This window comes from Sylvia atricapilla, chromosome 5, assembly GCF_009819655.1.
Source record: "Sylvia atricapilla isolate bSylAtr1 chromosome 5, bSylAtr1.pri, whole genome shotgun sequence".
Lineage (NCBI taxonomy): Eukaryota > Metazoa > Chordata > Aves > Passeriformes > Sylviidae > Sylvia > Sylvia atricapilla.
In genome coordinates, this window is record NC_089144.1 from 11653840 (window position 1) to 11680261 (window position 26422).

At 36.0% G+C, this 26422-nt stretch overlaps 1 protein-coding gene across 1 annotated transcript in view; it reads left to right on the top strand.

Moving 5' to 3' along the window:
• The window catches only part of CCDC146 (coiled-coil domain containing 146), a 65859-nt gene that overhangs the window by 27253 nt on the left and 12184 nt on the right, over positions 1-26422 (top strand). The window contains 11 exon segments of the mRNA XM_066318718.1: positions 2366-2448; positions 7228-7434; positions 15178-15235; positions 15783-15956; positions 16540-16613; positions 17624-17851; positions 18783-18969; positions 22083-22178; positions 23180-23350; positions 25103-25191; positions 25308-25472. Of these exon segments, the coding sequence (XP_066174815.1) occupies positions 2366-2448; positions 7228-7434; positions 15178-15235; positions 15783-15956; positions 16540-16613; positions 17624-17851; positions 18783-18969; positions 22083-22178; positions 23180-23350; positions 25103-25191; positions 25308-25472 (1532 nt within the window).

Below are 26422 nucleotides of genomic sequence, written 5' to 3' on the forward strand. Positions count from 1 at the left end.
CAATGCGATTAGTTACTCTGAGGATACCTACATTTCACCTAACCCAGCAATGTGAGAGCTTCCAAGCAATAAAATGGACTCTGAGTGCATAAATACTGTTGGCAATTTTATCATTAGTGTAGGACAGGCTACCTTGAAAGAATTAGATATCTTTATATCAGGGGCATCATCTCTTATCTGCTTTTATCATCACAATCAATACAATTTTTCTAGAGTAGGATCACATGTTTGCTCCCTTCTTCCACAAACTGACTATTTCTTCCCCTCAAACAATAAATTCTTCTTCTGCCCTCCCAAGAATCCTGGAGAAAACAGTATACCAGGCTTTAATAACAAATCCTGGGACCAGGGTAGCCCACTGCTGTCTCTGATGACTCTCCCAATAATGCTGTGGTAATGGGAACTATCTGGTGATGAAACTTTCCAGGAAGTCTCACTGCCTTTGACATGCTGCTATGTCATCCATGCAGTCTGTCTTGTGTAGTCCTCATAGCTGCAAGTCTTCACACTGCACAGGACCAACCTTCCTGAAACAGAGCTCTTAGCTGAGAAATCAGGTGTGAAAGCTGGAAGAAGTTTATGGACATAAAGAAGAAAACACAGCCTCCAAGACAAGCAAGTTTATTTCTGTGGAAGCATTGTCAAACATGGTGTATATCTGCGGTGAGATCCTAAATAGGAAAAAAAAATTGTAACTCACAGATCGGAGGAGTGTGGAGACAGCACCTTCATGAGGTATCACACAAATAGGACAATTATATCTATGTGTGAGGCTAAGAAATAAGTGGTTTGAGAAAGGGAAATATTTTCTTTCTCACAGATGACCTAGATAGTATTTTGAACTTAAGTGAACAGTATATTTGATCATAGAGAATGCCAAAATAAATGCTTGAGAGCTGCTTATCTTTAATCTCATCCAAACAAATGAAAGGCAGACTTTCTATTCTCAGGGTCTCAGGGAGCAAAGATTTTCTTTGCTACCATGAAGTACTTTGAAACAGATCTTCAAAAATACTTAAACAGTTATCAAGAATATATATACTTCCTTTGATATATTGACATGTATTCTGCTTCTTGGCCATAGGATTAGTTCTAGATGGTTTCTTCTGAATATTTTGAAGGTTGAATTATAACTGCCAGGATTTTCTTGGTGCTCTAGTAATTTCACTTCTTATTTCAGGAGATCTGCATAATCACATTTCTTGGCAGGGTCCCGTAGAAGTTGCAGATTTGACTCGCTGCCCCACAAGGCTAACCATGGACTTTTATAGAGGTGGATCAGTTTACATTTTTTAATTGGATTTAACCTGGTTCTCCTTACTTGTGACCAAAGGAGGGGAAGAAAGCTTTTCTAATGCAGTGTCACCCAGGAGTAGTATGGCCAGGAGGACCAGGGAAACAACTGTCCTGCTGCTCTCAGCAATGGTAACGCCACACCTCAAATCCCATGCTCTGTTTTGAGCCCCTCACTACAAGGAGGATATTGAGGTGCTGAAGCATGTCCAGAGAAGCGCAACAGAGCTGGGGAAGGGTCTAGAGCACAAATCTGATGAGGAGCAGCTGAGGGAGCTGAGTGTGTTCAGCCTGGAGGAAAGGAGGCTCAGAGTAGAACTTAGTGTTCTCTACAGCTACCTGAAAGGAGTTGTGGCCATGAGATCAGTGTCTTCTCCCAGGTAACAAGTGATAGAGCAGAAGGAATTGGCCTCAAGTCGCACTAAGGGGGGGTTAGATTGGCTATTAGGAAAAAATTCTTCACTGAGAGTGTGGTCAAGTGTTGGAACAGGCTGCTCAAGGAAGAGTTTGAGTCACTATCCTGAGAGGTATTTAAAAGACCTGTTTGATCTTGGTGTTTGCTGAAGATCTGCACACACTTGTAAGGTAATGTGTTCTGTTGCCTGGGGATAATCCAGCTTTAGCCTAGCTCCTTTTTCTTTTTTTACAACCCTACTGCCTGTGGAGACACTTTAAGCCTCAGTTTTGTCTGTGCAGGCCAGTGGGTTTAGACCAAAACTGGAGCAGTTGAGCAATGTGGAAAAGAGGTTACTTAGAGCCTGAGTTCAAAGTCAAGACAGAATTATCATGAAATTCTAATACAGACAGAAAGTCAGCGAAGAAATGCTGCAGTGCAGGTAGCACTGTAGTTGTGATAGAAACATTCTTTATGTTCTTTTATTTATGCTTTGAATTTTTATGTAAATATGCTTTTTTTTTTGTCTGTTTATTTTATTTGGTTGTGTATTCAATTTGTTATGTTACCAAAGTCCGTATAAACTGAAAGGCTGCCAATTGCAGTTATAAAAAATTGCAGTAGCATGAAAATATTACTGCTTAGGAGATTTCATAACTCAGTGTTTGCCTTCCATAGCTATTTTCTGCTGGAAAAATCACAGACACCAGAGTAGCTGAGCTGAAGGAACAGTACACCCTGCTGCATGAGGCTGTGATAAGGTATAATATTCCTTTTTAGACTTCTAGTAGCTAAAGCATTATGTTTTAAACTATTTTCTGCTTATGCTGAAGCCTAACTATCATTTAAGGCTTTCTTGCAGTTACAGTTCATAAACAGGAAGCCAGAACACAAGGTCAAAATCCAGTATTATTTAATAGGAACTTTCAAGGTAATTTGGGATACTTAAATACTTGTTTGAAACACACCTTTGGTTCTAACACAAGCATAATAATATTGGGAATGGACATACAGACTGCAAGAGACAATTTGCAACTTTAAAATTAATATGTATTTGAAGATCTTGTAGCCAGAATTGTAATATATGAAAAGACTGACCTACTGGGCTGACATCATAGACAGCAACTGAAGAAGCTAAAGGCTTGTTTCTAAGAAGGAATATGAAACTGTCATTCCTGAATAGGTGTGAATTTTACCCTCTGAGAATATTGACAGTATTAGACAGGACTGCTAAGAGATTTTGATTAGAATCTTGAGCTTCAGAGTAAAATGAAATTTGGAAATTTGGTGTAGTAGTTGCAAGTCTGCCCTGCACTAGTACTTGCTGCAGGAGAGAGCAGAGATCATGCTGATGCCAGGCTTGGGGTGGGCACATGTGAGTGGAAGGAGAGAGACAGAGAGGGACAAAAGGGACACAATACTACAGTTGCACCAGATGAACAGTGTGTCCCAGAACACAGCAGTCCTACTGAAAATATTGCAATACTACATCAGTATTTATTAATAATAATGTTTATATTATTTATAGCATACCTGTAATTATCAGTAAAATCCTCATCATGATATTCTTGTTCCATTCTTATAATACATACCATAATATCCACCATATTAACAGTATTTTATCCCACTTTCACTGACAGTCCAAATTAAGAACTTTATGGCAATTCTGTCTTTGGAGCTAAAGCCTAATTTAAGTATTCTAAAACTAATTCAGGTTATACCTGCTTATTTGGATTATGCTGGGATTTGCTGTGCCTCCTGGCAGCCTGAATAGCAACAAGTGCAAAGTAATGTAAAGTCATTTGAAAAAGGGTTCTCTAAATACTGAAATAATAGTTTTCTTGAGGATATATGAGCCTTCTAGTTTTGTCTTAATAAAATGGGGGTTGGGATATGGTTCTGACTCGGTGAAACATCATCTGACTTTATTTCAGATTACTGAGATAGATAGCAAATCCTTCTGAGAAGCAAAATTAAAAACAGCACTACTAAACCAGTTCAGGTTCCTAGAAAATATAAGAAGACTTTTCTAACTGCTCAGATCTAAACATATTTTGTGGGATTAATTTGGATTAAGTCATCCTAATTAATTAATTAATTTTGGATTAATTGATTGAGAAGGTTTCTACCTCTCTGGTGTTCACTGGGCTGAAGCAGAAATACAGTAGCTGCTAATTAGTTGGGTTTTAGCCAGTGTTAGTTTGAAAACAGTCTTTCATTGAAAAAAATACAAACATATTCCTACATGATTCATGTATTTATACAGTATTCTTTTATACAGGATATTAATTTATGTAAAAGCAAACCCTTTGTAGCAAGTGGAATAGGGCCTGAGTGTAAACAGGACTCAGCTGTCCTTTCTGCCACACTTGAAACTACCCTTAACAGAATGCACCAAAAGCATGAAAATGTCAGATGGTGGATTATATCTCTCATTCTTTCCATCATTCTGACAGGAGTATGAAATGGCCATACTTCTGTAAGAAAGTGGATCAGAGAGGATGATGTCACATTCTGTATTAGATGGAGTTATGTGTCACAGCAGAACACCAATGTGTGAACAAGCACAAATTCCCATGGATGAATTTCTGCTACTGCTTAAATAAAACAAGAGAAATCAATTACCAAAAAATCAATCACCAAAAATCAATCATCATTTCCAGTATATTTTCAGGACATCAAAAGTGGGATTGAGACATCAAAATTAGGATTCAATTGTCCATATGTTAACATCAGTAGATATGCTCATCTTTACAAGGTACCAAGGGTCCCTTAACAGTCAATACAAAGAAATAGGGACCACACACTTCCTCCTTATTCAGACATCTGCAAGGGTCTGGTTTTCTCCATCTGTAAGGACTGTCCTGGTGGTAAGTGCAGTATATGTGTATATTCTCTTCCTGCAAAGAACCCTTCACTGAATCAATACTGCTTTTTAATTGTTAGCTCTTCACCCTAACATGTGCAGTACTGTTCTGTGGATCAAGAATTAATTTTTTTATGTATTACAGTTTAATTCAATCCCTTTCCTAATTAATGCCTCTCTGTCCTACTGTTGTTGCAATGCCATGTTGAGACAAATGACACAGTATGAGGTTTTCAAGCTCTGTATATTTTCTTATTTCCTTTATTAGCATATAAAAATCTCAAGGAGAAAGCCTTATGTATCTAAAGCAGTAGAGTTCTCTGTGACAGCTGTGTCAAACTATTGCAACTGATCTCTCTGATACACAATAGAAATTTTTCAAATATGATAATGCAATTACTCTGTGTGCAGGTGGTTTCCAAGGCTGTTGCCAGTGCACTCAGAGCTATAAGTATATAGTGGAGTCCTCTGTTTTGTAGCAAATTTATTTCTTGCTCTCACTTTGGCACAACTTGGCATTCTAAAAGCTGAAAGATATCATCTGGCAGATAGCTTCTTTGATACTTTTCTTCAGTCTTAAGTGCCTTTAAATTTATGTTCGCTGGGAACAGACTGTCATCCCATTGTGGTGCTGTCTCACCTATCTACTTTGTAGTAAAGCTGCATCTAAAGGTGAAGTAACTGAGCTTATATCTGGCCCCTGAAAACCCTTCTGGTCACTCAGTTATGTGTCCTAGTTGTAGATTTTATTTATATTATCTCAGTTTAGGAACCTACTATGAATATTCTGAGAACCTAAACTGGAAGATACTCAGATAATAATGAAGATTCATTAGAAGATTTGGAATCTTATTTTCTTAAGTCTCTGCTAAAGTACTAATTATCTCATAAATTCAAAAGCTGCCACATCCAACTGCAAAAACTTACTTTTGCAGTCATGTGATTCTATATGTGTACATTGTGTAGATGTGCAGTTATTTCTTCATTGTCTTCAATTAAGTCAACATGAAAAAATAATACTGGCATCTGTAGGGAGCAAAATCTAGATTCAATGCTTAATTCTTGTTTCTGAGGGGTTTTTTTAATTATCTTGAAAAAAAATCAATACCAAAATTTTTGGGTTTATGAATTCTCTTACAGGTTATGTAACTGTATGTAAAATGTGTGTTATGAAAGAATTGTGTTTGAAATTATGTGTACTACTACAACCAATTATATTTTCTCCCACAGCTGTCTACTTTTTGTTAGATTTAAAGAAGATTGAAATATCGTATAGAATCCAATGTCAATAAGTCAGTTTATTTTTCCCTTTTAGTATGTATGTGTAAACACACAAAATTATTTGTTTGTGATGAAGGCACACTCTTTTCTGTTGAAGTCTGTGGTTTTCTTATTTTCTGGTTTAGAAAAAGGAAGTGGTTGTCTAGGGAGATATGTTGCATGAAATCAAAACTTTTTCTGCTGTATTATTTCAACTATGTTTGTGCAGTATAGTCAGTTTTATATTTTGTATTTTTATCATTATTTTGCCATGTCAACTCTATTCTTTAGTGTGATAAGTAATTTTGTTTTTCTATTTAAGCCATAAATGTCAAATTTGAGCCAAAATTTATGTCTGCAGTTTCTCAATATGGGAAATCCCAAGTTCCTTTGTTTTTAAAAAAACTTTCATTGCGCTATGTTTTTAATTATTAAAAGGCAAGTGATAGAGTTCTTTATTCTTCTACATAATTTGTTACTAATTTTAGTATACCATTATATAAAAGTCCTAATGTAGTAATGTTGAGGGGGCATACCCAATGATTTTTATAGCATAAAGCATAGGTTTATATGTAGTGCATTGTATATGAATTTTCATAGTGTTGTTCCCTTTTAGAGTTTTCCATAATAATCAATGTATTTTTCTAACAGCTTTTAGGATGTTTTTCAGCTGTCACCACACAGGTTCCTGAGCATATAATGAATACCACTCTCCAGAAACTAACAGGAGTTAGTTTGTTGTTTCTGTAGAGCTAGTCTGGTGATACCAGCCAGATCTGATCATCAACCGTTGATCTACAGGCCTTGGAATAAGCTTCCACAGACGTCCACAAATGTATTTTCAGCTTGTGTATTATTGCACAAGTTATTTCAGGTCTTGGTAGCATTACAGCAGCTAGATGTAACTCATCACAGGGTAGATGTCCTGGTGTTTATTGAGAACTTAAAATTGTCATAATAGGCCAGACTGGGCCTTGTCCTGGTGAATACTTCACTATTTTAGGTCTCCACACTAAATCAGATCTAGCCTTTGGCACTTCTTAGGATAAAATGGATTCCCTGTCTCTTTGTTTTTGTCTAGGAAGTGTTAGACAAATAAATTAGACTAAGTAACAGTCTGTCATCCAGTTAAAATTAGATGAGAGGAATCTCACTCCAACTCTAGGTATGCAGAAATACCCCCTTATTACACTCCTCTCATGTCATCATAGAATGATTTGGGTTTGAACAGAACTCAGGAGGTCCAACCTCCTGCCCAAGGCAGGGTCAACTAGGAGGTTAGACAAGATTATTCAGATCTTAATTCCATCTCATCTTGAAAACCTTGAATTAGGCATTATAGGTGGGTAAAGAAGTATAAATACAAAGCTTGTGCATTACATTGACTAGTCCTAAATTTGTCTATTGAATGTAGTTTACAGGAATCTGAGACTCAGCTGTTGCAGGAAGCTGAACGCCTGAGTGCAGAACTGGAACAACAAAGTGAACTGGAAAAAGCAGAACAGCTCCCAGAAGAAGCTTCCAGTGAAGCTTCCCAAATAAGGCAACAACTTCTTAGCAGCAGAAGTGAATACAATGCTGTTAAAGGAAGAGTGTATGAAAACCGGTTGAAGATAGAATGGTAGGTGAAAGTGGTCAAATGCTGCTAATTGTGTCATAGCTAATCTAAAAAGGTGATAAATAGAATAAAAATCAATCTCCTTTACATTTTACATGGACAGGTTTCTTGATGGCTGTTGTTAAAGGAATTGCCCACAAACTTTCCCTAGTTACAGCAAACATGTCAGCAATGAATAAATTTACCATGGTGAGATTTGTAGACAGTTTTAAGTTAAGAACGTGGATGGGGTCCTTTAAAATGCTGTTTAAAATGTATTCCATTGCATGAATAATGGTTAGGTAGGGAAAATTAACATGAACAATTCTAGTCTAGGACACTTTCAGTACAAATGTTTAAAGTGTCTCAGAGACCTGTTGGCTTGGATTTTATGGAACAATGTCATAAATAGACCCAATGCTATTTTTAACATCAGTAGTATGGTGTACTGAAGTTTTTCTATTCAGGTATTCAAAGGGGAAGAAGTACTTGTATATTCCAATGTCAGAAAAATGATAAATTTGCTGTGAAAGGAGTGAAATCTTAACATTGCTATATAAGGACAACAACTCAGAATTAGCTTGGTATTGTATACATTTCAATTATCTGCCTACTTTATAGTAAAATTACAAGCAGAAGTATTGCATTTGTAAAAATATGTACCTAGGCAGATGAAATCAGACATTTATTTTGTGGAGGACTTTATATTTTTACCCATCTTCAATCCAGCTGTAGTGTTGTTGGTGTGTATATAACCACAAACACGCAATGTCAGCATCTCAGCAGTGAAGATTATTATTATTTTGTAAGGAAATCAGGAATACTGTACATACTGCATGGAGCAGGTTTTTCTGGCAATCCTGTCTTCATTTTTCTTTTTTTTTTTTTTTTTATTGGTTTTTGTAGAGCCAAGTGTTTGCTCTAAGAGAAAAAGAAACTTGAGAATGAAGGAAACTGGGAGTGGGAAAGAAACATGGAAAGCATCTGGAAAAAATTATGTCTATGAGATAGCTAAGAAACATGAAATTTCCTGAAATAATTATTAAATACAGAATTTACTGCAATTTCCAAGCAGTCCAGAAATGAGGTCTTCAAAAATATCATGCTTTTTAACCATTTGTCCTCATATCTTTTGAACGTTTTTCACTGATTTTGCATTAATTTCCAAAAAAATGATGAGGATTTATATGTTTAGGGAATATTTTCCCATTCTCTGTTTTCTACCTCCAGTCAAAATGAAACTTCTATTCTATACAAAATGCAATGTAGCTATTATTTCAATTACCCCTTCACATTTACTGGATTAATTTTTGTATATGAACTGAATGTCTTGAAAATTAAAGGTCAGATTTGCTGTAAAATCATTCCTTTACTGTAGCAAGAAACTGATGTCTTATGTATTGCCTGGGATCAAACCCAGCTGTACAGTGTGACCAGAAGTCTGTGAGGTGTATTATCTAATGGAGACCAAAAGTGCAGCCCAGCCACTTGTGATGTGGGGATTTCATGAGCCAAATACAGTCCTGTGTTTGGGAATCCTCAATTGACCCCAATTCCTTTGAACTCCTCCCGTCTCCTCCAGAACAAACTTCTGACATTGCAACACGCTGGGCGAAGAGTTCCACAGATTAACTACGTAAGAGCTGCCACCTCCTTGCTTTTTTAACCTGACTCCTGCAGCTTCATTTCGTGCCATGTACTTCTTGTATTGGATGAGACAACGAGCATCTGATTCACTGCTGCAGAATGGTTGATAGATCTCTCTTGTATGACCCCTTCTCACTTTAGTTTGTTAGTTTTTCAAACTTGGGAGCTACAGATTATTTGGTTGTTCCTTGTTTGGAGTCTGTTTCATGCCTGATGGTAGCATTGGGTCTTATGTGTATTGTGAGTGTGGGGTGAGAAGGATGTTCCTAGGTTATATGTGGATTTGCTGACTGGAAGAGAAATTCCAGAAATATTCAAGAAATTATACTGATTTTGAGTTGGACTGGTCTAGAATGAACAGGGATAGCACAATATGTGTGAAGAATGGGTGAGTGAATGTAGTGGAGAAATGAGAAATGGACTATGAAGAAAACCAGATGATGAGTGTGGATACATGTTTGTAATGAAGGAATGAGTTTAGTGCCTGTGGAAGACAGTGAAAATGAATGTCCAGAATAGACTTGTGAGTAGCAGGTGATCTAATAGTAGCACTGATGTAAAATGAAGATCTTTATGCTTGCTGGTTTTATCCAAAGAGTAGAGCCATGTTTTCTGGAATATATGTGTGCATGGACAATGTCACAGACAGAGAGGAGGGAAGCTGCATCAGAGGTATTAGTTTGCTATTGCTGCTCATTTTCCTTCATTTCTCAGTATAAAAAATCATGGTCCAACCTCTCTTGGCCCTTGATCTCTCTGGAACACAGTTTCCCTTGTTGTCCAACTGTGTTAATACAGTCCCAGCTGTGCTTGGCACTTACAAGTAATTTTCTCTTTGGGAATTATGACTAATGGCTGTTCAGTCTGAAAACAAACATGTTGTTTATTTACTTTTGTATGTATAGCAGGCAGGAAACATGGAGAGGGAGAGGTTTTGAAGGGTTTATGTGTGTCTTTATTCTTTTTTTAGAATGTCTACTCAGACCTAGGGCTGAGCTGGAAATGAGAAATCTGATCTTGTTTCCCTGGTTCTGCAGATCTCTATTCCAGTTTCTGTAAACCTTTCGTTCCCTGAAACATCCCTCTTATCTCTGAATCCTTTGTTTCCTGCCTTAATTCACTTTCTCTGATATCTAAGAGTACTTAGTGCCTTTTTTGCACTCAGATTCAAATCTGACAACGGTGACGTTTCACACTTGCAGAGTCATACAGATATGTCATAGCATTAGCAACAGTCTCAAGATATCTTAATATTCCATACTCTTCTATCCCCATTTAATTTCCTATTTGCTTGCCTCTGCTAACAATTTTTTCCAGACTTTCTTAACAGATGAAGTTGTCTTCTGTTCGTCTTCTGTTTTAGTCCTTTATTGTTCCAATTAATAGTCAACATTCCCGGAATAAACTAAATTGCTTTCAGCATTCAAGTATCATCAAGTTTTCAGGAATTTCATGACTTTTTTTCCAAGTTTGAATAGGTACATGAGGTATTCAGTGTATTTCTTGACACACTTCAGCTGTCAGGGAAGTCACCCTGAGGGTGACTGCATGGATGGGTTTGTTCCCACTTGTAGGTGTGTGCCTCCTCTTCCAGTTTGTGGCCTGTTCTGCCATATGGATGTACTGGCCTCATTGCTAGTGTGTCTGCCTGAGAGCTCAGGGGGGAGAACAAGGCTTGGAAGGATTTTACTGAGCTTAATAAAGCTTGGGCCACCTTCCCAAAGTTAGAGCTGACTCTGGGTGTATTCTTTCTCTCAAAAACTACTTGGCAAGGGCAATAAAGTATAAGGGAAAAGAGCCATCTCCACTCAGTTCTGCTAAAATTGCATTCAGAGCCCTGAAATTTCTTCATGTAATTGATAAGAAGCCTTGGTAAGAAAGAATATAGATCAAAAAATCAAATTAGCAAAACGAGAAGGAAAGGATCAGTGTGATCAGAAGGATTTGTCCTAGCTCAGGGAGACATTTCACTTTAATGTTCACATGAGGCTTGGAGTTCTGGTTTATGAGACAAAATTAAGAAGAGCTGCTTTTTTTTATTACACAATAGTATCAACAGTAGTTTATTGTCGAGAAATAATAAATATTAAATCTAAGTCTATCATCTAAACAATTCATTTAAAAGTAGAGCAAATAATTTGTATTTAATTCATCTGTAACAAGAGTTTGTGAGATTAAAGGTGCCAGATGCTTGAAAACAATTTTATTTGAAAGCCTAGGTCCAGTCTCCAGCTCTCACAGTGATTTGTTCAGGTAACAAAACAGATCCCCACTGAAGTAATCTGTGCAACTGCATGCAAATCAGGATTGCAAAACTGACTTTGTCCTTTTAAAAGCATTGCAAATAAAGAATTATTTCAACACTTGTAGTGATTTCTATATCAGTAACTCAGTCATTATAAAATGAAAAGTTAAGCTGTTGTCCATAGCTTTTCTAGTAAAGAATTACAGGCCATAAGTAAAATATTTAGCATCACAGCTGAAGTTGTTATCAACTGGTCTTGTGATTGCATTCTCTGGTCAAAACTACAAACTAATTACAGCTCAGAGCCTTAGAGGAGGCTCATGCTGGCAGCTTGTCAGCTGTGATAACTTCTACCTGTGCTCACTAGAGTTTAGTTGTGAGGTGCCAAACACTTTCTATGGATTTCCAAGCAATCCCAGCTCTGAGAGAGAATAGCTGAAGGAGTTTACTTTCTTGCATGATGGGACTTCTAACGATAACCGTGTTGTGGTTATTTTGTGAACTGAGACAATGAAATGCACTTCTGTTGACAACTACTACTACATTTCTCAATCTCTCCATCTTAATTTTTTTATTTCTGTGTCAGCTTGCAGCTGTAAATGTCTCTCAGGGAAAAATCTGGAATGTGTTTTTATTAATGGCTTAGTTTTCCAACTGCCTTTTTTAACTCATTGCAACTGCATCTATGGCAGCTTTTCATGTACGCTACTGTTATTAGGCTTCATGAGAATAAGAGCATAAAAGAAGTTAGAAACATTTGCACACATTAATGCTTAAACTTAAGAGCTTATCTTCTTTCCATTGTGTGTCTTGTTAGAAGTATAATAGTGATAATAATAAAATCCACATGATTTTGAAAAATATATCCATCAGGGAAGGGCTATAAAATAATGGGAAATTTGAATGCCTAATTTTGTTTGTTGTTGATGTCTAAGTAAAACAGTCATGAGGTTGATATCCATATAACACAGATTAAAAGATTTAAATGTTAAATGGAAAGACCAAAATTTCTCTGCTTATCTTACATTAAGCTTCTGTGTTCATCTACTAAATCAGAGACTAAACTTAAATTCTTTAAAGAATCTTATTTGTTTTCTAAATGTGTGTTTATCATCCTGCCTCCCCTTTGGAGTTCACAGAGAGATATATTATCTTCAACTGGTAATTTATGTTATCTCAAAACAGTCACCTGAATGTGAAATGACCTGCCCTTTGGAGGCCCCAGTTTTCATCCCTGACAGTAAGGAAGCCCAGGATGTTATCATAGGGCTGCCTGACTTCTGGCTATGGGCACCTGAATCAAACTCATTGCTCAGAAGAGAGAAATTTAACTTCTTTCTTTTTACCCATTTTTTCTTTTCACATTTCCACTGGTTTTTGTGTGGAAGTGGTTGGTCTGCCAGCCATTTAGGTAACTTGGCCCTTGTCATCCACGCTTGCTGTTGTTTATGTCACAGAAAATGAAGTGTTCAAATCATTTTACTTTTGCTGGATGGAAAAGCCTTTGTTGTGAAACTGGAATGGTTCCACAGGAATCTGTCCTCATGAGGGAGGAATGTGACAAAATGAAAACAGTGTCAATTTTGCTCTCCCTCCTGATCTTTGGTATTGCTCTTTTGATCGTCCAGTGTGATATGAAAGAGGGCACAGCACGGTCTAACCACAAGCCCTGCAGTACCTCTTTAATCATTTTGCACAGGACTCATTTAATAATATTTCATGGCAGTCAAACAGCTATGGGTATTTGTGCAAAGTAGACATTCATTATCCTTAGTGTGATTATGCCAGTCCCAAGCAGTTCAATTAGGAGTACTGCCAAAATGGGTTTGGAATATGATTTTTGAATTTTGGATTTTTTTAAAGCAATTTTATCAGTTTTGAGGGAAGATTGATTTAAATTCTACTTTTTCTTTAAAAGATTTTGTTTTGCAAACTCATTCACTCTGTGAGTATTCAAATGCTGGCATTCAAATTAGATTTTAGTCTTGACCAGTCCATGTAGACACATACTTGCAGTCTGCGCGTACAAATATCATACATTATGTATATCAACATCTACTCTGTGTCTATTTTCTCTTTGCTCTTCAGCTGAGCCAGAACTTCTTATTCATGTCAGAGATGTTGTTTTGTTCAGTTTATTTTGCAACACCACGAACCCAGTTCTCTTTTTCACTATTTCCTTTCCTTAACTAGAAATATGTTGCCTGAGACTTCCAGGTATTTGCTTCACTCCTTTTGTTGGAGGACTCAAACATAAGAAAGAGTTTATTGGGAAAGTGGGGGTGGTGGACTGGAGGAGGGAATCTTAAATCACTGCTGCTGAAGGATTGAGCATAAGGTCCTAGGGATGGTCCTCCATGAGTTTGGCTGCTGGGAGACTGATCTCTGTTCCCATGACCACATACTTTCTGAAACCTGAACCACCACCATGCAAAGCCTCAGAAGGAAAAAAAAAAAAAAAAAAAAAAAAAAAAAAAAAAAAAAAAGGCAATCAGCTTCCTCTTTCCTTTATCGGCCACATTATGACATAACTGTAATAGCTGCTTTGGGTGGGTGGGGATGCCCAGGAGTCCCTTGCCATTGTTATGGCTTCAAGTGACACAACTGTTTTCTGGAAGTTTGTTCCTTTCTCTTAATGCTTCTCTAATTTAAAGAGTTATTTATTCTACCAGACTGCCCTGGGTCTCAACAAAACTTGACCAGCACACCCTCCCACTGGAGTTATAAATTTAAGCGCTGAAGTTTATTCTTTGCTATACCTGGGACAGAGGATTTGTTTGTTCCACCTATTCCTTAGCTGCAGTCTTTACTTCTTTCTAGCCTGAGACTCTGAAATGTCATTGTAGGTACTAATTTCGAGGACCTGCCCCCTTGTTCCCAGTGAAAAGCACAGTTTTGGTTGTGATAGTTTACAGACTGTTGTAGCCCATTTACCTACTATAAGTGCTGAACTGTTCTGTGCATGCACTGGGGTTGTGCAGATGTACTTTCAGTAGGGATAATTTTTTGTATTTGGCAGTATTTACCTACCTGCTACCAAGAAGCTCCCTCTTGTAAATCCAACAAGTTTGTTGGTTGGGCTCCCTTTTTATAACCATTCCTTTATCTTTCTCAGGGCAGTGTTACTAAATACCCACAAGATATAAAAGCTTTCCTGTTTTTTCTTTCTTCCTTTTTCACTTCTTTAGCAGCTGTCCCTATTGTGGTCTGAAATTGAAATGCAATTTAGTTTTGCAGATAGTTTAATATCACTATGGCTATTCAATTTGGTTTTTTACCATACTCCTTTGGTTTAGCCTATAACCCTGACACTTTTCAGGATTTTTTTCCCATAGGATCAAGTCCAGATCTGGAGCTTCACATCAGTTGTCTGAAGAGTAAATGTGTATATGAAAACATTCATAAAAAGAAGAAGATTTCTCAGTAACAACTGCACTTTCTTTGATTCTTTGATATTTGATGTCTTTGTGGCTATTTATTACCCAGCACCTCTTTCCTTTTGCCACATTTCCACATTAACATTTTGTTTTCTGAGGCTGGGGAGAACTGTGGGTATAGGGTGCCACTAGTAAAAGGAAAGGGTGGGTGAGGCATGAATGCACCCCTGCAGGATGTGGTCAGACTAAGAAAAATCAGGTTCAAATGTTTAGATGTGTGCATTGTAGAAAAAGATGTGTGCACCTCCACATATACACCCAGTCCTACAGGACCTCCTGTTACCAGTGAGCAAATTTCCTTTAAATCTGAGCATCTTTCATGCTAATTGACCATGGATTTTAACACAGGACAGGCTTTCATACATCCTTACCATTTACTATATTACAGTAATAGTTATATTACTAATATGTTTAGTATTGCTTTGATTTTTACTGTAGTTTGCGAGAAGAAAAAAAGCTTCTGGAAAATGAATATGAAAGAATTTTGAAAGAAAAAGTAAGTACAAAACATGAAAAAAACAATGCTTTATGTTCCATCAACTAACATATAAAAAAATCACTGAAAGTGTTTTCTCAGTGTGCATTTCTAGAGTTTATTTAAAATAGAATATGTAGAAAAACAGATTTTAAAATAAATATATTTTATAGGCTATATTATATCATTCAATTTTGATAACTAGAGCAGGCATCTATTTATATAAATGATTCAGAAAAGATCTGGCTTTTTGTTTACTTGAGAAAATGTTTACTATATTCAGCAAATTGATACTGCATGTAAAGATAGCTGCAGGTTTTTTGTTCTAGGATGTGAACATGAAAAATATTTTTGTAGTTATAACTCCTGAGGAATATATGTGGCTTTGTTAGAAATAAAATTCTGCTAGTATTGATAGAAGAAACATACATCTGATAAAAAATACTTTTCATATCTTGTCACTAAAAATGTTATCATCATTCAATGTTAGTGAGTCTATGTTATCAGAAGTCTGCAAAATGTAAAAGGGAAAATACAATTAACTTGGTCTTTTACTTCATTTTTAAAGAAAGACAATAAAGTCATGCAGTTGAAAGAAAATTGTGATGAGCTCAGCAAAGAAATAATCCAGAGGAAAGCAGAAATTGATTCAATAAAAGAAGCTGTTTCATCCAAGGAAAAGCTGATATTAGCAGATGAGGAAGAAATGGAAAAGCTTCAGAATACACAGACTAATTTAAAAGTAATGCAAAATTAATTGTGCCCATGTATCTGTGAGTGTGTGTGCATGTGTGTGTGTACATGTTTTGCCCAAAGGAGCAGTGAATCTTCTGGATGTTGTCATTCCAAATTCATTATGTCATTACAGTAAATATTAAACCATTTTCCAATAGGAGTGAAACATGCTGCTGTGCCATATCCTTATTACTCCTTTAGGAAATGGTAATAGTCATGGTTTTGAGTAAAAAGTGATTTCTCTAAAGACATCTTAGTTATGTTGTGTTATTGTAGGTTGTTCAGATTACAATTAATATAGATTTATGCTGAGAATTAAAAACATACCTGGGTCTACTTCTTCCCATGGTATAAACAGCATAATAAGATGTACTAATAATATTCAAGCATAATTTTTATCTTGAAGACATACTAAAATTGTAAACATCAATGTTTAATTTTAAAAGTAGCAGCTAGAATTCTCTGAGAAAACCTCAGTTCAAAAATTTTTCCTACTGATTTTCACAGCAGTTCTAAATGATAACTCATCATGCTATGAAAACTCATCAGCTTTTGAGGCTATTAATCAAACCTTTCTGTTTCATTGCTAGGCTGAGCTAGTTAGGATCCTTGGCACTCCAAAGCAACTTGTAAAAGAAACTGAGAAGTTGAATCAGAAAAAAATGTATGTTTTTAATAAATATTTCTATATATAAGAATATATATATGTATGACTTCTTCTCATCCCTTGGTTATAGAAATGATTGAGGATGGTTGTTGATTAAAATTAGGATCAACATTTAAGCTAACACTTCCGCAGCTTACAGTGTGTCCTGAGCTACAAACCCATTCTCCCTTGGTCCTTCTGTACCAGCTGTGGAGTCACAGCTGCTTTGCTGTAAAGTTCTGACAGGAGTTGCAGTCTCTAATACTTCACCAGGGGAAATGCAAGCCAGCAGCCAGCCCTTTCTGCCTCTGTCTTGTGGAGCTGAGGTTCTTCTCCTCTGAAGCATAGTGTGTGCTGTTTTCTGTAAGAGTAAAACCAAACTAGCACTGTGCAGTCTCAGCCAGGCCACTCACAGATCCCAGCGGTCCAATTGCCATCCAGATGAATGAATGGGGTTTCACCCTGTTTGTTCAGAGTTACACTGAAGTTTGTGTCTCCTCACTACTCCGCTTAATGCAACTCTGCCATCATAAATCTAAGAAGTTTGCCCTGTAGAGTTACAGAGAAGCAATTTCTAAAACTTTTTTTTTGCAAATTGCTATTACTGAAATATTTAAATGACTCTTTATATTTGTGTCACATCCTAGAATAGACTAACCAGAGTTCTCAGCTCTTAGGAAGAATATTTAGAAATGCCACACCCATGTATCTTATGATGTTGACAGAAATCAGTTTACTAGAACTCTTTTTAACACTGTCATGGTGCTAAGCTGCCATTTGGCCCTATGGCTATCTGTAATTTTGTTGTTGGACTATATTGGAATTTGAAGGTTTTCAACTGTCTGCTTTCAAACATTCAGTATATTGTTAATATTACCATATTATTAATGTTCAGCATATTGTAAATTATTTTATAATTGCTGTGAAATTATTTTGTATGTCCACAAAACCTGGCAACTTACATTTTGTCTTTGAAATATGCACGTGGAAAATAAAACTCTTACTGCTTTGTTAAAATATATTTGCAGTGATGCAAAGAAGAAGAATGAAACCCTTAATGACCAAATAGAAGAACTGAACAGAACCCTGAAAGCCACTGAAAAAAGGACTGAGGAGATTTTGCAAGAAAAAGAAGATGTAGTGAAGGAATTGGATAAGAGACAAACTTTGATACAAAAGAATGAGCGAGAATGCATTGCTTTGACAAAATTACTAGAAATTAATGCAGAGAAGGAATTAGCCGTCCTTTCAGACAGGTTAGAGACACAAGCCACACAGAAAGAGTAAACGATGGTCTGTTCTCAAAAGTCTACTTCTTTTTCTGTTGTTGCTTTTATTTCCAACTTTTATGCTGCAACCAGTGCAAATTATAAATGATGAGGCTTGGTTTTCACTTCAGGAATGTTTATATAAAAATTTGGAATCTGGAATCTAGGATCTGGCTTGAAGAACAACATCAAAAAACAAGCATTTGATAAAATCCTGTGAGATTTTTCTCTTAAAAGTGAACTATTTTAGAAGCTTTCTTTCTTCAGTGCACATACTTTCTTTCCTGTGTAACCCACTGAAAGTAATTTGAAGAAGATTAGAGTATGTCAGTATTTTCATTTTCAAATGAGGATCATAGACGTCTGCCCTCATGTAGTCCTGAATTTCAGTGGAGATTGGTTAATCATCTCTTTAATATTCCCTTCAAATATGATTTTATAATTACTTGGTAAGTAAAATAAGCTGTTTGGTTGAAGGCAAGCTTGCAGTGATTCCTCCTTTGCAGAGAGAGATGTATAGTTGTATTTCTGGCCATATGCTCAGCAGCAATGCTTTTGCCTTTCAAGCTTTGTATTAGAGACCCATGGCATCTTATTTTTAAATGTTCCCTCATAATAAAAAAATATTATGAGGGAACATAATAAAAAATGTGTTTTCTTCTTCCTAAATGTAATAGATTCCCTGATATTTTAGCATATTTAGAACAGACTGTAAGACCTCATCAACATAATTAAGATATTATAATTGATTACAGTTATAAAAATGCTCCCTTTTGAGGTAGTTTTTGTCACTAGTTTACAAGTTTGTCTTGCTGAGCCATAGTGATGAGGTACTCAAAACCCATTAAAATAGTTGTGCTTGTTTACATATGTCTTGATTAAGTTACCTGTTTCTAAAATTGTGTGTCTATCTATATAGACAAATTCTGGAAAATAATTTAAATAAATGTCTCTTGGAGAAAAAAAAGCAACACGATATTCTCAGTCACCATCAAACACAGAAAGAGAAAGAACTGAAAAGTTTAAAAAAGATAGAGTTACAGCTCAAAGAGATTTTGGATTCCTTGGAAGGAGATAAGGCAAAGCATAAAAGACTCAAATCAGAGGTCTGTATGAATGTATTGATCATAAATATTGTGAATTTTCTTGTAAGAAATACTTCTGTGAAATCTCTTGACAGTCCTACAAGGGAAAAGGGGTAAGACAGTTATTTTACCTTCCTCATTTCCTCCTTGCTTTAGTACTTCACCCATTCCTCTTTCAATAATGCTTTACTATTTTCTGTTTTACTCAGTCTTTTGACTATGGTAATTTTAAAGGGAAGTACTATTCTGCTTGTGTATTCAAAGCATTTTCTTTCTATTCTGCTTCCAATCCTTTCTTAAAAATTTACTTTGTCTATAAATTTTTTTGTGATTTCTTTCTCTCATCACTGGTTCTTCCATTCTCTCTTTTTTTATACATATTTTCTCCTGTACTTATTCCTTGCCCAGTCTGGATTCTGAGTCATATAAAATTAATCTTGTTTAGTCAGGTGAATATTTTTTCACAGCACTTGATGTTTCCTACCTTGACACCATCCTTCAAAGTTTTCTAGGTCCTTTTAAGCAATTCAGGACAGAAAAGAGCCTTACATGATTGTAAAGTTTAAAAAAATAGCTATATGTATCAAAACTCATATATACTTAGCTTCGCTATTTAAGCAACTTTAATTATTACTTGATAATACTTAATATTATTAAACAATATTTTTTGTCTCACTTGAAATTCCTTCTGAATTCACATGTGTATTACCAAGTAATATAAGCTCATCTGGGAGAAGGGAGGAAAACTCTAGAACTACACGAGAAAATTTTGGATTGAATTTCCTGAAATAATGATTAGAGAGCTGACTCATATTCCAGACTTTGATCATAAAGCTTGAAGAATTTCTGCTCAGTATCAGCTGAAAGAATCTGGGAGATGGTATTTTTGCTTGCCTGGGGTGAGATCCACCCCAAATTCTGCATCTGGGGAAAAGGAATACCATGAGAGACAGATGGGGAATTATAGTCAGTATTTTACTCCAGCAGCTGCAGGATACTACTCTTATGCAAATAGGCCACAGAATAGAGTTGTTTTAGCCCACCCTCCCATGCTCAATGTTTTCTCTGATTTCTTTCTTGGCTCTGTTAGAAGAGCAAATGTGAAATCATTGCTCTTCTGCAGGGTGGCCAATTGAAATACAGTACTGCAGTAAGGAAGAGTCAAGTGGCCAGTTTGATTCTGCTTGGCTTTTGCTATATTGGGACAATTTAAATTTTTAAGTCCTGGGAGCAACCTAGCAAAAATTAAAAAACAGTCCTTTAAGTAGATGAAATTTATTTAACTACTTACACCCCCAGATTTACGTTTATTCATTGTGATTCCAACTGAAAAAAAATCACTAGAATTAATTGTATAAATATGTGATTATAGAAGCAACAGTACATCAGTGTGGTTCCCCAAATTTCTTCTTTTGAATCATATGCTAAGTGCAGAATGACTGGTTTGTAGAATAAGGAAATTACAGGAGCACTTCCTTCAAATGTGTTTTTCCTGTTAGAAAGTTGTGAAAGATCAGCTATTGCTAAACACCAACATTGTGTGTGAAAGAGAACTGCTGGTCCTGCTGTCTCCAGGCCAGAGCAGAACTGCTGCTCCTCTCCATGTGGGCCCTCTCTTTGGTCAGGCCAATGCAGAGGCAGCCAAAAGTGCCTAAGTTTAGCCCTGTCTTACGTGAACATAAGTCCTTAATGGATTAAAGATGTTTATATGAGCTTTGTACTTTTACACAGCAGAAGTGGTAAGTAATATATGCTCCACAAAAAAGCTGTTTTTGATCTCAATACAAGACTGAAAGTCACTTTCTTAGGACAGGCTTTACTGACATTTTAGTAAAACTAAGTCAAATCAAATCTCAGAGCTGGCAGCTGCAATTGAAGTAACTCCACACTTTGACCTTTACTGTGTCTCGTTTCCCTTTCCCATAAGGCAAGTGAACAGCATTTAATTTTACAGTACTATCACAGAAGTGAAAATAACTAGTGCAAAACATCTACCTATCAGTATTGATTTATAGTGTTTTGAACTCTAACATCTGGTGGGGATCTGAGAAAAATATCACAGAGTTGTGTGTATTATCTTTGAATATCTTCCAGGTGTGTTGTTAAATGTAATTTTTTTCCCATCCATATGAATTACAGATTTGCAATTAGAATCATTTGGGTTGAAAGGGACCTTTAAAGGTCATTTGGTCCAAACCCCTGCAGTAAGCAGGGACTTCATCTACATCAGGTTAGTCAGACTTGAATGTTTCCAGAGATAGGGCATCAACCACCTCTCATGGAAACCTGTGCCAGTGTTTCACTACTCTGGTTGAACAAAATTCTTCCTTATGTCTAATAGTGCCTCTTTTATTTTAAAATTAATATCCCTTGTCCTGTCATGGCAGGTCCTGCTAAATTGTTTGTCCCCATCAATTACACAGAGGCAATATATGCCTTCATAGCTAAACTGATGCATTTATTTCTTGCTTCTTTATCACCATAATTTTTAAGTGAAGTTAATCACAATGAGACCAGTACAGCTTTTTGTCTTACAAGTTATATCATGTAAGTAGTTGTAGTGAGATTGATCAGATATATTTTAATCAGAGGTAGTTTTTTTTAATGTATTCCTTCATATACTTAATGTTAAAATTGATTGATAAATGAATTATCCCATAATGTATGTAAAAAAATAATACATTAATGTTTGTGTTATTAGATTTGACTTTTTAGTGTCTAATGAAAATCCTACTGTAGTGACAAAAGGAAAAAAAATTATATCCATTCCATGTAGATGTGAGCTCTTTTTTTTCCTTTAGTAAGTTTAGAATTTCACTCCGAAAATCCTCTGTGAATTTAGGTGCCATTTTTATGTGGTCTCTGTTTCTTGTTTTCAATGACAGTTTAGTTGCTGAAAACCATAAACCTTCTAAATTTGTGAAGTTCAGTGTTCGTAGTTCTTGAAAGAAAAATTTGAGAAACTTCAGTAAGTTGCTGGGGAACTCTACTCATGAAACATTCTTGTACTAGTGATTATAAGAGGAGAGAAATTTAATTTCTTAATTTGTGTAGCTACTTCTCATACAGTATCTGCAGTTTACATTTTCCTCATTTTTTGTTTGCATCACTATGTGCTTGGTTTATTTTTGTAGGCAGAAATTAACTCAAAAAACAATGCAGTATTATTACAAAGACGACATGAACTGCAGGAAGAGATTGAAATCATCAAGAGAGGTTTAGCTGAACAGGTGCTGAGTTTTGCTTTCTCATATTTTTTCATTTTGACAGTTTTCCATCATGAGAATAAAGGGACTGTTTGAAGAAAAAAATAATGGGAGTTTCTAGCTGCAGCTTTCTGGTGAGATAATGCAATAGTATTTGTTCAGTTTTAAAGACCACTTGTCTTTTATTTTTAAAAATATTTTTGTTATTACTGGCTACGTACTTGAAGGTAGAAAGCAAATCTACTTTCTAGTTTAAGTCATTCTCAATGTTGTTGATGAAACTGCAGCTAGAAATATATTGTTATAGATTTCCTTTGGATATGAAACAGTGTCCAACAATAAAAATTCAGCATTTGTACATAAAGATTTTTCATCATCACAGTTCTGTAATTTGTGGATGTCTGTCTGTCTGTACACAGCATAGCCATACAGAGTGTGGAAATGTAAATACCTGCATTACAAGAGCATCAGTACTTGCCACTACATAAATTACTTTATAAGAAGCAGTCTATTTCAGGCATACATTCTTAAGGTCCAACCTCATCTTCTTACCCTTATATCCATTTCTTTATGTGTTTTGCTTGAATTTATTAATGTTATCTGGTGGGAATCTGCTTGTATTTGGATACATATGCATTCCAGTACCTACATGTCGTTCTTTGGGATATGTAACTTGTATGCCATGGCCAGACATGCAGTCAGTGGAGCCTAGGAATCTTCCAGTCACCTCCTCCTGGAGACTTGACACTAAACATATTTAAAGATTCTATAAAGATCCATTCTGTCCAATGGGCAATAGCTGAAAGATGTTAGATGAGGAACAGAAATTCTCCTAGGTTATAATATATTCTGAAATGTTATTGTAGGGACTGTGCATGGTGTTTTAAAGTGGTTTTTATTACAGTTTTAAATCTATGTAGTCTGTACATTTGTTTACTTTGCAGATAAACCCGAAGTATTTCTAACTTTGGGTTTGCCAACACTGACACATTGTTGCATTAGGATTTAAATTTAATCTTCTTTAGGAAGTGATATCAGATATGGATGCCCACATGTTAGAAGAATGCATTGCTGCAGAACAATTGCTTTTCAAAGAGCAGGAAAAATGCAGGAATGAGTTATCCACACTCACACATCTGACTTGGCTCAGAGCTGATGAGAGGCAACTGAAATGCAGGAATGTTCAGAAAGCCAAGGTAAAAAATTATATATTTGGAAGACTGTTCAAAGTTACAAGCTGTTATAGGGAGAAATTAAATTACTAGTGAGGGGAGCCCTGTGGACTAATTTCCCACTCTAGCTTTGAAGTTCCATCAGAACACTGGAAATTCACAATACTGTGGTGGTTTTTTGGCAATTTGTGGTGCAGTGCAGTATGTCAAAATATGTGTCCAAAATTGAAACAAGGTATTTGAAAGGATATTTAGAGTCCAAAGGAGGGCAACAAAGATGGTGAAGGGCCTTGAGAAGAACCTGTGTGAGGAGGGGCTGAGGTCACTTGGTGTGTTCAGCCTGGAGGAGACTGAGGGGAGACCTCACTGCAGTTACAACATCCACATGAAGCGGAGGGACAGACATTGATCCCTTCTCTGTGGTGACCAGTGACAGGACCTGAGGGAATGGCCTGAAGTTGTGCTGAGGGAAGTTTAAGTTCAATATTAGGTAAAAGTTCTTCCCCCAGAGGGTGGTTGGGCACTGGAACAACTCCCCAGAGCAGTGGTCACAGCTCCAGCCTGACAGAGTTCAGGAAGTGTCAGGACAATGCTCTCAGGCACATGGAGTGACTCTTGGGAATGGTGCTGTGCAGGGCTGGGAGTTGATCTTGGTCCTGGTGGGTTCCTTCCAGCTCAGCACAATCTGTGATTCTGAGATTCTGTGATTTTCTTTTAAGCCCATGGGATAAAATGAACAATTTGAAAGAAAAAGGCAGAATAGCAGACAACCTCACCTGAGATTCTCAGAAGTAAAACTGTATGGTTTATTTTTCAAATATATGAACATTAGAAGATAGATGAACTGCTACTCATTCCAAAGTGAGGCAGAAATTTCTATTTTCCTGTTGCATTTCAAGACATAAATAATTATATTGATTTAGAGAAAGAGGGAAAGAAAACTTTTCCTATGACTAGTCATTGTATTTGGTGCCTGCATTTTTCTGGCATGATGTCACAGAGAATCTACTAAATAACAAACTGCTATATGGGAACAAGGTATCTATGTTTCCAAAATGTATGTCTGTAATAAGATAAATTAGATAAGCTACCCTTCTACCATCTTGAGAAACTCTGTCTATAAAATAAACAAACATGTCAGGCTTTGTACCTTCAATAAAATCAGTCCATAAACAAATAAATAAAATAATACAAATTCAGGAACACACAGACAAGCCCAAAGTTGCAACCCATCATCCACCAGCTTTCCTGAATACCAATCTCCTCCTCCTGATACCAGTGGGATGGGAGAAAAGGCCTGTCAATTTAAGATTGATGCCCCAGGCTATTAAGGACTGAACACAACTGGAATCAAAAGATCCAGAAACTTAACAGAATGCAATTCTGCATCAGTGGTTGCTTAAAAGTCAGAATTGAGTAAAAAAGAGATTTTATTTGTAAAGGTACACTTTCAGTTGCTCATATGCCAAATAATCAAATAGTGATGGACTTGATAGGCTGATCAGTAGAAGAAGGGGAACTCCAGATAGAGGCAACCAAGCATTTAAGATGCAGCATCAAATTATCTACATTACTAATAATAATTTTAAGCTTAATATAAATGGGAAAACTCTGCTTTTTTATGTTGTTGTAAAAAAAATATTTCATTATGATAAGAAAAAATTCTTATAATAATGTCCCCTCATTTTTCTCATCTAAGAGTTGTTCTGGGTAATTTCATTGAAGGTATTTCTCTAATATATCTAAAGCACTTACTAAATTTTATTTAAATTTCAGATTCAACTCCAAAGTATTGTTAAGGAACTAAAAAGAAAGGATCGTGAACTAATCACCTTTAAAAAGATGAAAAAAGAAAACCAAAAGGAGTAAGAAAATAATAACAATACGTTATCTAAAGAAAGTCTTCTACAGCAACTTTTATCCAAGGACTGTATGCATAAAAGGCTAATAATTATTTCTTTCACACGTCTCATTTCTTCAGACTCCAAGAATTTACTAGCATGTATGATCTCATGCAGACTGAAAAGGAAAAATGTATACAATTGATGCGTACTGCTCAGTGGAAAGCAAAGGAAGCTGAACACCGGGTAAAATTGCTAGAAAATAATATAGAAAATTTAAGGAATGCTCTTATGACCAAGGAAAGGTGAGCTTAAAGTACACTGTAGTTCTTAATTATAGAAATCTAAGACTGGAAAAAATCTTAGGAGGGAATCTATTTCCTCTATTTCATCTACAGTTGTGTCTATATCATCCTTGATAGTTATTATCCTGATGTTTAAAATCTGATTAAAACAAAGGCATTTAGAAACATCCCTCTGTAATCTGTTCCAATTTCTTATCCCACTAACAAACCACAATGAGCTTGAGCATCACTGCTCAAAAAAGTAGTTTTGAAGTTTGTCTGGCTGCTCTCTCACTTTCCCATCTTTGATATAAGAGCTCTTGGATCTCTCAGGTTTTGCATTATCATGCTGTTCCAGTCCATATGAGCAACACCCTTGCACTCACATTTGCTGTCCTTAAAGAAAAAGAGGTCTGACACATTTGATTCCCTAATGAAGTGGTGCATGGGACTATTAAGTAAGTCACTAGCTAGGAATATGGCTGTCTAATTATGAAATTAATTATGAATTATGAAATTAGAGCAAATTGGAGATTTTGGTTCAAATTCACACTGAAGTTTATTAGATTACATTTATTTCAGATAAAATGTGGTTTCAGTTTCCAGACAATCTTAGACAAAATTAAAGGTTATATTCACAGCAAAGATAATGAGGCAGGACAGCTGGTGTTTGTGACTCTCTCTATTCCTAGACCATCATTTAGTGGGAATATCTTTTTGCCATATTTTTGCAATCCTAGTGATGAAATTCGGCAATATAGACAGAATTACAATGTCTTGGAAAACTGTACTTGGGCAAGTAGGAAGACAGTGAACAGCCACCTGTGTAAGCAATACAGGAAAACCAAAACTGAGTAATGAAAAATAACTTTTTATTTTCTGAAAACCTCATTATTTGGTGCCAAAAATTGCTCAATCAGACAAAGAATACACTAAGTATTTTTTGTGAGTCTCCTAATATTTTGGTTTCA